At 38.5% G+C, this 14,083-nt stretch overlaps 1 protein-coding gene across 7 annotated transcripts in view; it reads right to left on the bottom strand.

Annotated features, from left to right (window-relative positions):
* The window catches only part of SPHKAP (SPHK1 interactor, AKAP domain containing), a 151,146-nt gene that overhangs the window by 100,382 nt on the left and 36,681 nt on the right, over positions 1-14,083 (bottom strand). For 4 of the 7 annotated variants that reach the window (XM_036913064.2, XM_036913055.2, XM_036913081.2 and 1 more), the window contains one exon: positions 4,847-4,952. The exons of the other annotated variants lie outside the window; for them this stretch is intronic. In XM_036913064.2, the coding sequence (XP_036768959.2) occupies positions 4,847-4,952 (106 nt within the window). The remainder of the gene's footprint in view (positions 1-4,846; positions 4,953-14,083) is intronic. 7 annotated transcript variants of the gene reach the window in all.

Genomic DNA, 14,083 nt, shown 5'->3' with positions numbered 1-14,083 from the left:
AATTTTATTTATTAATTTTTTTTAAGTCCTTCCTTTAAGGAAACAGCTTCTGCAAATACAGAATATTATAGCTATTTTCCATCACATGCTTGCTGAAAGTACTATTGTGGCTTTTGACCAAGAGCAATATAGTTCTGACTAATAAAAATGTCTTTAAAGATATGGATCAGATTCTGAAAAAGCCTCTCAATTTGCATGCCATGCCTGCACACATTAACTGAATTGCTTTTGTTAATTACATGTCATCAAAAAGATATAGGCTTAGATGAAAGTGTATTTTACAGAATAAGATGAAACATCAAGGAACATCCATTCTGTCATTCTTCAGATGTATCTGTGCTACAGTTGAAAACAAATTTAAGACCGTTTAAAGGAGGTCAGTCATGGCAAAGAATGTTCTTGAAACTTCAAAGAGCTGATCAGATGTCACGTTAAGTTCAGAATCTGCCTCTGGGAACCTGAATTGTTTTCAGTCTGCTGCCTTTAATAGGTCCAAGTCTAAGACAGATTTAATTAATATGACATTAAAAAGAGAAGGATATTTGGGGTATTGATTTTTCTTCAATAATTCTTTCCTCCCATGAATCTTATTCAGACTTGGTTCCACCATATCCCAAACAGCAAATCTGCAATCTGTGAAGTAAAGCATGGATTGAAAATGTCCAGCTATTGTGGAAATACGACCTTGACTATAATGCTTTCACAGTAAAGGAAAATCTAATAGCTATTCAACTTAATGAGGAGACACTGCATGCAATGTTCAGAGTAGTTTTAAAAGTCTATTTAGATAAATTTTGCCCTGTGTAAAGATCATGTATATGGAAACTAGTATTTACTGCACATCAACTATATGAGCCAAGGGCTTACACAATCTTTTGTATGTAATCATCACCCCAATGCTAAGGCATCTGAGTCAGAGAAGTTATATCTCTGGCCTAAGGTCACACAGTAAGAAGAGAAACCTGGATTCTAGCTCAGGTCTTTGGATTCCAGGTTGAGGTTTGTCACACAATATCCCACTACCTCCCTAGAGGTGACAGATTCTCATTTATTGTGAAGAGAATATAAAAAACTTGCATTTAGTGTTTAGCTGATTTAAAAGGATAACATTTATAATCATTTAGCTCATTCAGTGGAAGATCCCTATGATTGAGTGTAACAGTGATGGTTGTATTTGTCTTATAAGGAGGACTAGTCCTCAGAAAGGGAGACCATCAGGCAATGTGAGAAATGACTCGACAGAGTAGAGATTAGTTGACATTCCAGTGTGGATGGATTTATAGTGTCCGCTTGGAGCCTTCCAACAAGAAGAATTCCGGAGTGGTGTCCAGGTTCAACAGACTCTACTGTCAATGTCAGTTAAGGAGAGGGCAGTAGTACTAGTTCAGCAGTACTAGTCTTTAAGTAAAAATGGATTTTATTTATCACAATTCCATTAAGCTATGCAATCACTAATACCCCCACTGTGAATTTACTTGATAAGTTTTCTAACACGTAGAGGAAGTGGAGAAGGGAGAGAAAGAATAATTCTGAAGCTGGATCTCGGATGACCATATAACTTACTGGGCGTAGAGAACTTTTGAAAGCAAAAGGGGGTCTATTAACAAAACTCCAGGACAATTTATATAAACTGTGACTGGATGGTATGGTCACCTTAGCTCTCAGGAAAGGCTGTCCTTCACTGACAAAAATATGTATTAAGGAGTTCCTTTTTCAAATCAATCCACCAAAGGTTTTTTCCCCCAATGCTATGGCTTATTCACAGCTATGCTTCCAGTGGCCATATCTACTCAATAGAAAGACGGAACTGAAACCACTGCACCTGGGTAGGATTCCTGAATGCCTTGGAGATTCACTGTGAGGATATTCTGTGAAAAATCTGCAATTTTTCAGAAGCTGATTATATAACTAATGCACTACCTTCTGGACCCTTGTTTTATTTCTTCAGCCAGTTAATTTAGCAATATGTCAGTTCTGATAAGAAGGTTTGATGGGGAAGAAGATGAAGCTATCACTGGAAATGAATCTGGGAAATTTCCAGTAGACTTCAATTAAGCTGGTTACTCTTACTGAAGCCTGATTGACTGTGAAGAGAGGTGATTCAGCTGGAGAGCCTTGCTGTTTGGAAGACAAAGCTGTCCTTGTTCATTTTGTCTCTTTTGTGCAGAATGTAAATTATATGTGCTTATGAACATATAGATCCTCACTTCCCCAGTCCCACTATCTGTGATTAACCAGCTTAGGAAAATCAATGGTTACATAAATTAGCTTGCAGTAATATATAATAAGATCAAGGCAAGAAAGTATTCAATATTCAATATCTCTTCATGGAGGGCCTATGTTCTGGATACAAAGAAGAAAATATTAGGAAGCTACTCTTTTGAAGGGAAGGAAAACAATTAGAGCCCACAAAGTTTATGACATGTGGCATATTTGCTACTGAACTGTCTGTAAATGCAATTATTACGTAAGCTTAAGACAATAGTTAAAATGAAAGGAATGCACTATGAATATTAGCAAAAATATTACCAGCACACAAAGGTGTTGACTTCAGCACTAATTTGTATCAGCCCTTCCTAAATTAAGTCGGATGCTCTCTTCACTCACTCAAATCTTAATCCACTTCTCCTTCTGAAGGCTGTTAACTATTGCAGGTCCAGAGTGTCTCTCTCTTCTTAGCTGTAAATGTCCATGATACTCATTTTGTGCCTAATTTATACCATTTAGAGATATTAATGTATAGCTATCTTACATAATTATTTAACTTATGAATTACCATTTGACTTTTTACATGAGAAACACTTTTTTTTATTATCTGTCCTTTTATCTCTCCTCAAGACTTAACAAAATTTTAAATGTACTTCATTTGGATCACATGAAATCGCCTATAAAAAGAAAACTTTTGATCTGTACAAAATGAAATTTCATATGGTTCAACCTACTAATAATTGTTCTGAAAATAGTTGTGGAATGAGTAAAAATATGGTTTAAACTTTAACACACACACACACACACACACACACACACACAGAGTTAGAATAGATGAGTCATTTAGAATAGATGATCGACTTCTGGCTCTAATTTTTCAAGTAAATATTCAGTCCCAAAGAGCTATATTAGTTCAGTAACTTACAGGCATGATTTTAAAGAAATGAATATGGCGGCCTTTGTCCCAGAGCAATAACTGTAGCTGAGATGGCAGATCACAAAGTGCTGACTCTCTCAGCATGGTAATGCCTACATTGAATTATTTTCTAGCTTGATAAAATTATTCTGTAGAATAACATTAGTAATAGGTCATTTTTATTTTAAGTGCTGATGTATGTCAGGCAGTGTCTTAAAACATTTCATACCTATTAACTGACTGAATTCTCACCATCATCTTCCTTTTTCAGACACACAAACCAAGGCATGAAGAGGGAAGGTGATTTAATTGAAATCCACAGCTTAGTAATGACTGACCTGGCTGTTAAATTCAGGCTGTCCAGCCTCAGTCCTTCCTTAAAATGCCATATGGATTCTAACCAATAGGCATAGTAGAATAAATGAAAATTCACTTAGGCTTGTGAAACACAGAGCATCTGGTGAAGACTTTATAATTTGGAGTCACAGAGTTGACTGGAGCATGCCTAGGGTTTGAAGAACTGCATGTTTACCTCTTTTATAAGTAACTTAAAATCATTTTGAATTATAGTGTCTCAGTTTCCTGCATTAAAAACTGGAATTTATAGCACTGATTCCTCTATAAGAATTTTTTAAGAGAAGAAAGAACATTAGATCAATTAACACATAATAAGAACCTTTAATTAATTAGACAAGTTTAATTTTATATTTGGCTATAAATGTATGCATCTAACTACTTTGGTAAAATTACATTTAATGCTACTTTTCTATAATCAGTGCATGTTCTCTAGTACAGGAATTTATCGTTTTCTTTAGTACTTGAAAATTCTACAAAAACCTCACAAGCAGAGAAGTTAAAGAGACTGTTTAACTGGGTATGGGTTTCAACAAGTCAATATATATGCATACATAATGTGCATTATGTATATGAACATTATATATATACATACATATGCAATAACTTTAGTAACAGAATTTGCCTTAACTTATATTTATGTAAGTATTTTTTTATGATTTATCTTTTTTTTTAATGGTTAATGAAATAATCCAAGAGATATCCTCTGGATGAAAAGAAACATTTTCTCAGAATTCTGCATCAAACAGTGACAAAGACATTAGGTGGGAAACTGGGTGTTTTGCTCTAAGTGTCTGGGCCTGCAGTTGGATTGGCTGGGAAAAGGAGGTAATTAAATTGGATGATTTTGTGTTGTTCAAATGACAACCTTCTGCAAATATGTTAATGCAAGATTTGTTTATCGGTTCTAAAGTCTATATTTTAGGAAATGCAATTGTTTCTCCTAATAAAATAAGCCAATCATACTCTTCTCCTGAAGAAAATATTAAAAGGAGAATAGCCAAGAAGTTTTCTTGGATGAAGACTCGGGAGTTTAATATAATAAGGTGAGACACTCAAAGCCAGTGCAGATTTTCTCAAAACCAAGAAGCTGTCACCCCGGCTCACTTTGGGAAGAGGGTCTGACAGGTGGAAAGGCACTGGAGGCCTATAATTTTTGAGTCATACCTTTCTGACCTGCTTGAGTTTTCTGATCACTTTCACAAATTCTATCTTTAAATGTCATCAGGGTTATCCAAGCAAGCAAATTGTGGGCCATTCTGTTTAGTGTTGTCGTTGTTTCTGTTCTAAAGAAAGTGTCTGGAAAGTCAAACTAAAGCTAGCATCAAGTGCAGTCGGTGAGAGGAGGGTGGCATTCAGCAAGGTTACCTTCTTACACGCCGTGATGGAGCCACCCAGGCTGCTTCCAGAGCGGCTGCTGGCGCTGCCTGGCTGCGGGGCCGAAACCTCGTACATCAGCGGTGACTCCAAGTTGCTGTTTGTGCCCCGAGACACAAAAGAGAACAGAGCCAGTAAGTCATCTCTGTACTAAAAAAGGACGAAACACGATATGGCTTGTCAAAGATCGTCTTTTCAGTTTGCGCTGACCACTGCAAATCCTCCTGCTGACGCTGACATTCCTTGGTTGACTTCCCTGTTGTGATCAGGGGAGCCACTAGTGTGAACATAGAGCTGCGACCCCATGACCTCCGCAGTGCTGAGATGGACACAATGCACCTGCCTGATTTCTAGCAGCTGTTAACATGTTTTCTTAAGCAACCAGTTTTAAGCCCTGTAAAACAATTGCCACATTAATTCTTCCTGGCCCAAACCAAAAATACTCATCTTATTTTTTTTAATGTGGGAAAAACACATAATTTTAATCAGCAGACAGGATGATACCATGAAAAGAATGTAGGCATTAAAAAATGCAGGTTCTCTCTTTGTCATCTCTGGCTGCAGGCAGTATCTTTTTTCTGTCCCCCAAATTCTCAACATAATCTCTCTCTCAGATCTTGGGTTTGACTACGTATGGGGCTATCTATATATTTTTAAATTATTTCTACATCTTTAAAGTTATTTAAGTATTTGAAGTGATATTAAGTTTCTATGTCTTTAAAATTATTTCTACATTCTTCAATAGGTAATATACTGTGAAATTATTACCAAACCTGCTTTTCATGATATGACCAGGAGATTCTTAATTGAGCCTATTTAAATATAAACAGCCCTCTGAGTCTTAATGATTTCTAAATACTTCTCTTCCAAAAATACAAAAATTTGGAATTAAAAAAATACTGGTATCTCATCTATACATTGTATTTTTCATGCCTGTTCAATGCATAGACCATGTATAGTTCATTAAAATACCTTTTTTTGCAATATGATCTAATGATTCTTTATGTAATCATCAAGCAACACAAAGAATTTTTCTCTGTGTTGTAAAAGAATCACCAAATAGAAATCAGTTAAATAAACAATGTATTTCTAACTAATGTACGTTCTAAGTTGTAAATTAGTTGATTTTGATTATATCACACTTAATCATAAGTCAAAAGTGTGTGGACGTAGTATGTTAGCATTTCCATTGCTAATTACTGTGAATGACACTTTTTTAAATGACTACTGATGGTGCCATGCAACAGATCATAGATTCAGTTAAAACAGAGTCTTTCAAGTAAAATCTGTTTTGTTTTAGATTTTCATGTAATACTTTCTGAGTAATTGAGACCTAAGGACTAGAATGGGCCTAACTTAAGTGAGAAGGTAGCATTCATGTTATCTTTACTTAACTGGGAAAGGTAATGGAAGAAAGGAAGGAAGGAAGGAGAAAAGGGAAGTAAAAGAGGGAGGGAGGAAGGTAATTGACTCCAGATCCGGCTATAACTTCCCAGCTACTAAGATGCCTAGCTTTTCTGGATCTCTATTTAGAATGAATGTTTGGGGTAAAGTCTGTGGTCCTTCCTAGCTCTACAAGTCACTTGCAAAATATCGTGGCGAGCTAGGCTTTGAGCCTTAGTTTTACAGATTTCTCACAACGTGGGGCCTGTCAGTTCAAGCTGCCATTTAAGTGTGAGAGGATCTCAAACCCAAGTGCAGATGTTCATCTGGAGGCTTTATTGGCCGTAAGCCCACTTGGTTTTTACCCAAATGCCAAATAGTTATCATCGTTAGGTTCCAAATTTTTCACATGTGGAAGACCACCAACCAAGCTTACTTTGCTCTGCAATAACTTCCCAATGAGTCAAGGAAATCATGTGTTATTCCTTCTAGGAGGTAGGCAAGGCCCTGTGTGCAGGTGTGCAGGTGTACAGGTATGCAGGTGTGCAGTGAGCAGGTACGCAGCTATGCAGGTGTGCAGGTACTCAGGTATGCAGGTGCTCAGGTGTGCAGGTGCACAGGGGGACAGGCTGAACAGCCCACATGGCTACATGTCCTGCTGCTACCACAGCTCCAGCGAGCTAGTGGATCACTTGCATCCAGGCCATTCCAAGACTTCTGTTTAATGTTAGGACATCTCCCATGTCTCTTTACAGGGTTAGCAATCCTAGGAGTGGGAAGTAGGAAGGCTGACAAATAAGGTTGAGACAGACCTGATATAAAATAGAGTAGAAATGCAACTTCAGCAATCTTTGATTGCTCTAGAGAGGATTCACATCTAACTTGGGGAGAATTGGTTAGGTCCCAAATCAGGGGGCAATGGAAACATCAAAAAAGTAAAAGATAACCCATGGAAATTCCTTGTTTTCCCATAAAGCACTTTATATATGACAGCAAGGAGACAAGGAACTGTTTTAGTTTTTATGCACAAAAAAGTTCAAGAACTGCTGAGCTAGTCTAGTGAAATATATCTAGTGAAAGGTGATGAAAAGAATTTAAAAATGTTGTTTGTCTGCAAAGTTCACTCTATTTGTTCTAATGTTAAACCTTATATCATTAATTAAAATAAATTATATATATTAATATGCATATATATATCTGTTATTGTTGTGAGAATTAATTGAGGCTGTAGTATCGCACAGTGGGACTAAAATCAGGGCATTACTTGAAAACAAGTAGGATGCAACCACATTGCACCAATATTCGAAGTGAATGCATCATCTCCTGGTCTCTAGATACACATTATATATTAGTTTAATGATGCCTAATACCCATAACTATACGTAGAGAGCTTTATCTTCTAAACCATGTGACATGGGTATGAATTTACATTAGGTGACTTTATACCACAGCCCAATCTGTTCCCATGCTTTTGGGATGGAGACAGGATTTTAAGAGTATTTGCAAAGATGCTGTCTTGGTCTCTAGAGAAACAGAACATTGGCTGTCATGGGACAAGGCATGGACAGAAGCAACATGAAACACATGCATTTATTAAAATGAGTTAATTTACTTTTTACATTAGAAATTAAGATTTACATTAGAAGAACTGCTGTCAAGATACAGTACAGCCTAATAACTTGCTGCTAATGGGTAAGGCTGCAAGTTCTTTTCTGGGACATTTTCCTTTGATTTTGACAAGTGTTGACAATATTTATTAAGAACATCCTTTCAGTCTGGCTTCATGTGGAAACTGCTAAGTGTGTTTCAATGAGGGTGTAGATCAAGGCAGAAAAGAAGGTTCCAAAGCAGAATATGAAGTAGTGACTTTAAAAATATTATGGGAAGAGAAGGAGACTCCTTTACAGATAAATATCACATATAAAGGAGGTATGAGTTGCTACCACTCTGCGATCATTAATGATTCATTCAGTGTGAAAAAGTAGGTCATCCACGGGAGTGAAAATGTCTTAGGGAACATTTCCTTATTTCCCTAGAGAGAGAGATGTATCCAGTTACTGGAAATCAAATTGTTTCTATGTTGCTGTTCAAAGTTGGGTCTGTGAACTGGTAGCACTGATTTCACCTGGAAGCGTGTTAGTACCCAGGAAGTGTGTTAGAGGCAACCCCCCCAGCATTACTGAATCAGAATCTGCGTGATTCATGTGCCCATTAAATGATTCATATGCCCATTAAAGTTTGAGAAGCACTTATCTGGCATATTGAATTAAATACACTTTTCCATTTGTCCTTGAGCCTTTGCACAGGATGTTACATTTAGGAACACCCTTTCTGGGCCCCCTCTGTCTTCCTGGATTATTCCTACCCTATCCTTGGGGCTCCACTTATATATCACCTCTCACACCTTCCTTGTCCCTTCCCTCTACCAAGGGCACCACTACTCCTTCCCACAAGCCTGCAGTGCCCTGTCACACACAAACATTCATACCCTTCCCGCCAACCCCATACTCCCACCCAACCCTAATAGTGACATTGACACTCTTGTGTGTTCCGATAGCACCCAGAACCACATCCTGTTACAGCACTTCTCAAAAGCATGTAATTTGTCTTATTTGTCTGTCTCTGCATTTAGGCTGTAAGTGCTAAAAGATCAGGGACCCTTTAGGACCTGGCACAGTGCTAGGCAGTGGTGGCTGCTCAGTTAGTATTTCTTCATGTTGTCTGTTCTTATCTTTCTGAGTATCCTCGTTGACCTCACAAGATTACACACAGAAGGGTACTTGAATTCAAAGCTAAATTTTCTGCAGGGGTGACATATGATGAGATCAGCCACATCTGAGCAGATAATTTTAAGAATTTCCCAGGATAGTTCTAATGAAAAGAAATCCTGCTGCCATTGTTGCTAAAATGTCAAGTAAACACAGTGAAAAGTTAAACCATTTTAGCAGATGCTAAAAGATAAGATTTGCTCTTTTCTCCTCCCCTCACAGAATGCTTTTAGTAAATGCAGTAATTACCATTCCTTTGATTGTCTCTATCCTATTAAAGATATTTACTCCGAACTTTATACTAAATCCTTTCATCTCAACTCTAGGGGGTAAAAAAAAGCTCACATCTATCAGAAGAGATCTTTAGCAAGGAATTGAGATGCTCTCATTAAAATCAATTTAATGACATGCTACAACCAAGAATTTAGAGGATTTTAACCTTCGTGTGGTTCAAAATGAAAGTGTGCTCAAGTGAACGTCCTTATTTTACCCTCAGCCAAAGGGATTAACTTGCTACATGAAGCTCAGGGGTTTAGGTTCGTGTTTAAAAAACTGGTTTGGTTTTAAAAAAATCATGTGATGTGTTAGTTTTTCTTACTTTCCTCTTCTGACTAATCTATCCACAAAAACTCTCTCCTTAACCAAAGTATAGTCAAACTCCTCTGAGCCTTCTTTTCAGTTAGAACTTGACCTTGGCCTGCACCCCCACTCTTGGACTGCTGGGCCCAGTTTTAGCAAAGAATCCTGCTGAGTCAGTCTAGGGAGAATTTCCCCACCCTTGACATCTGGTCAAGTTCCTCATCCTTGATGTCTAGGTCTGCCTTTAGCAAGAACCCTATTAGGACTTTCAGCAAGGATCCCCTACCCCTGATGTCTCCACTTGGTAGTTTGCCATCCACAGAGTCCCTCACTCTGCCCATTGGCTACAAACCTCATTTGTCCCTGTTGTATTTGGAGCTGAGCTCAGTTCTACATGGATGTCTCTCTCCCTGCTCCAGGAGCTCAAATAAAGTCTTCCATTTTTAATTTCTTTTACACTGTGTATTTGTGTACTCTTCTGCTCCTTCTCCTTCTTGTTTTTACCTCGTATGTAAGAAGTTTACTCTTTTTTTCTTCTATACTCATGCTTTTCTTTTCTAAGGTGAAGATATCAGAGCATGATTTTCTCATCACGTCATCTATGCAAATTAAATGTCACCAGTGGCTGAAAGACCTACAAAGTCCTCATTAATTCTGCATGATTTTAACAAACGTATCAGAGGAAACAACTATCCAAACCTTGATTTAGAAACCACTATTATATGTACAGTTTCAATAGTTAAATTTATCTCCAAGTACTTTACTTATAAAAATGTTTTAGGTGTATGTTTGGGTCATCAAAGCATATTATGTATGTCACTGCATTTTGCTGCATTTAGACTTTAGTTCAGATACATTCACAATATGTTACAGTAACCATCTTGTGTTCTTCCTATTTGTGTTTGTGTTCTTCCACCAAACCCTCACCCAGGTGCCTCACTCTGTTATAAAACCTTCTCTCTGTTACTTTTAACAAAAATTACTATCACTGAATGCTTAGCCAGTGCTAAGTACTCTGTGTCATTTAATGATACCCTTTACAGATGAGAAATCAAAAATTGCTGGTTAACATACAATCCAAGGTTATATTACTGGTAAATAACCTAGCTCACAATTAACCTGACTCTCAGAGTGTTGTCTTCTACTGTGACTTCTAATATTCCTTCCAATCCTTTGCTTCTGTGGCCATGACATCTAAGTGAGTCCTAAAGTAGCCAAATCCCAGTGCTTTGGCACCAGATAAACCAAAGTTCAAGTTTCCACTCTGCCCTTACTAGTTGGATGACATTGGACACATTACTCAAATCTTCCTAAACCTTAATTTCCTCATCTGTAAAATGCTGATTGTAATAGATGCTTTGTCATGGTACCATTCTGGTGCTTAAATGGGTTATTCTTGTAAAGCTGTAGCATAGTGCTGGCAAAGGGTAAACACTCATTCACTATTAAGTTGAGGGATCCTGTCACAGTAAACCCTGTACATTTATTTACTCATAAAAGCCTCCTTGTTAGATTTCCAACATTTTGATATTAAATGTAACATATGCAAAACTTTTGAATAAATGCATAAATACTTGCTATAGTAATATGTCTGTTTTCTCTTCTCAGACCCTGTAATACATACAATAAAGATTTCCATACTTAGGCTGACTCTTGACTATTATCATGAGATTTGAAATCAAAGAATAATTAAAGCTTTTTTAAATCCAAGAAGACACAGAATTCATTCTAGTTGTCTGAAATAGTACAAAGATGAGGCCTGTTCAGGCACATGCTTTTTCTCTCTCAACATGGTGAAAATGTCGAAATAATAAAAGCCAAACCAAGGCCCAGCGCTTATAAAAGACTTAACTGACATTGTTGGGAATTGAAAGTACTTCTAGTGAAAAGTAGTTGTATTGTTAAAATATTACTTTAATTGAAAAAAATGATTAATAAATACCTAAGAAAGATTTTTAAGGTATTTTATGTATTTGTCCTGTATGTTTCTGTTTGCCCTCTTAATTTGCTTGGCAAATCCTTTCTTCCAGAGACTCTGGGAGTCAGGCTTCCGTGGAACCCCTGTGTCGGTTATTACAAACATCACATTGTGGAACTGAGTAAAGAATTGTCACTGGAGGGGTGGAAACCTGGCTTGAACCATGCATTGCTGGTCATTTACATTTAAAGTCCGTTATGGGAGGCGGAGCCAACATGGCGGCGTGAGTAGGACAGTGGGAATCCCCTCCCAAAAACATATATACTTTTGAAAATACAACAAACACAACTAGCCCTAAAAGAGAGACCAGAAGACGCAGGACAGTGGCCAGACTGCAGCTACACCAGCGAGAAACCAGCGACTGGTGAAAGGGGTAAGATACAAGCCCCGGCCCTGCGGGACGCGAGCGCCCCTCCCCCAGCTCCCGGCGGGAGAACAATAGGCAGAGCGGGAGGGAGACGGTGCCCAGGACTGCCGAACACCCAGCCCCAGCCATCCGGGCCAGAGCGCAGACACAGTACGTGCCCAGGGGGCCCTGGATACTGGGGGAACAGGGAGTAAGACCTCTGAGCGGGTGCCGAAGCTGATGCCCCTGTGACAAAGAAAAGCGGGGGCTTTTTGAAAGTCTTAAAGGGACAGGGACTTAACAGCTTGACGGAAACAACCCAGGTCACAGTACAGCAGCTGGAAATTACAGAGAAAACCGGGTGCACTAACCCCCTGGGCAACAGCTCTGAGACCCCTCACGGAGGCAAACAGTCAAGCAGCCCCCCCATCCATTACCCCACCGGGCGCTGCGAAAGCAGAGAAGCAGCCTGAGACAAATTCCGCCCACAGAAAGGGAAATTTCTCCCTTCCGGCCAGGCAAGACACAAAGACCCAGTCTACACGCAATTACCCAACACAAGCCACTAGGGGTCGCAGTTGTCCCAGTAAAGAAAGGCCAGTAGCAAGTGAAAATTTTGGCCCTCCCAGCTGACAGTCAATAGCACCTGTCAACATGAAAAGGCAAAAAAATATGATCCAGACAAGACTAACCCAGACAGCTTCGGCATCTGCTACATCTTCCCCTGAGAAGGAATCTGGGGAGATAGATTTAGCCAGTCTTCCTGAAAAAGAATTCAAAACAAAAGTCATAACCATGCTGATGGACTTGCAGAGAAATATGCAAGAACTAAGGAAGGAGAATTCAGAAATAAAACAAGCTCTGGAAGGACTTCAAAACAGAATGGACGAGATGCAAGAGACCATTAATGGACTAGAAAACAGAGAACAGGAACGCAGAGAAGCTGATGCAGAGAGAGATAAAAGGATCTCCAGGAATGAAAGAATTTTAACAGAGCTGAGTGATCAAACAAAAAGGAACAATATAAGAATCATAGGTATTCCAGAAGAAGTAGAGAGAGAAGAGGGGATAGAAAATGTCTTTGAAGAAATAATTGCTGAAAATTTCCCCAAACTAGGGGAAGAAATGGCCTCTCAGACCACAGAGGTACACAGAACTCCCATGACAAGGGATCCAAGGAGGGCAACACCAAGACACATAATAATTAAAATGGCAAAGATCAAAGACAAGGACAAAGTATTACAGGCAGCCAGAGAGAAAAAAAAGGTTACCTACAAAGGAAAACCCATCAGGCTATCATCAGACTTCTCAACAGAAACCCTACAGGCCAGAAGAGAATGGCATGATATACTTAATGCAATGAAACAGAAGGGCCTCGAACCAAGACTACTGTATCCAGCACGAATATCATTTAAATATGAAGGAGGGATTAAACAATTCCCAGACAAGCAAAAGTTGAGGGAATTTGCCTCCCACAAACCAATTCTACAGGGCATCCTACAGGGACTGCTCTAGATGGGAGCACTCCTAAAAAGAGCACACAACAAAACACCCAACATATGAAGAAGGGAGGAGGAGGAATAAGAAGGGAGAGAAATAAAGAATCATCAGACTGTGTTTATAATAGCTCAACAAGCGAGTTAAGTTAGACAGTAAGATAGTAAAGAAGCTAACCCTAAACCTTTGGTAACCACAAACTTAAAGCCTGCAATGGCAATAAATTCATACCTTTCAATAATCACCCTAAATGTAAATGGACTGAATGCACCAATCAAAAGACACAGAGTAATAGAATGGATAAAAAAGCAAGATCCATCCATATGCTGCTTACAAGAGACTCACCTCAAACCCAAAGACGCGCACAGACTTAAAGTCAAGGGATGGAAAAAGATATTTCAAGCAAACAACAGAGAGAAGAAAGCAGGTGTTGCAATTCTGGTATCAGACAAAACAGACTTCAAAATAAAGAAAGTAACAAAAGACAAAGAAGGACATTACATAATGATAAAGGGCTCAGTCCATCAAGAGGATATAACCATTATAAATATATATGCACCCAATACAGGAGCACCAACATACCTGAAACAAATATTAATAGAACTAAAGGAGGAAATAGAATGCAATGCATTCATTCTAGGAGACTTCAACACACCACTCACTCCAAAGGACAGATC

The sequence above is a fragment of the Manis pentadactyla genome, chromosome 6 (genome assembly GCF_030020395.1).
Source record: "Manis pentadactyla isolate mManPen7 chromosome 6, mManPen7.hap1, whole genome shotgun sequence".
Classification (NCBI taxonomy): domain Eukaryota; kingdom Metazoa; phylum Chordata; class Mammalia; order Pholidota; family Manidae; genus Manis; species Manis pentadactyla.
The sequence above is the reverse complement of the archived record's forward strand: the minus strand, read 5'-3'. Positions and strand labels throughout refer to the sequence as shown.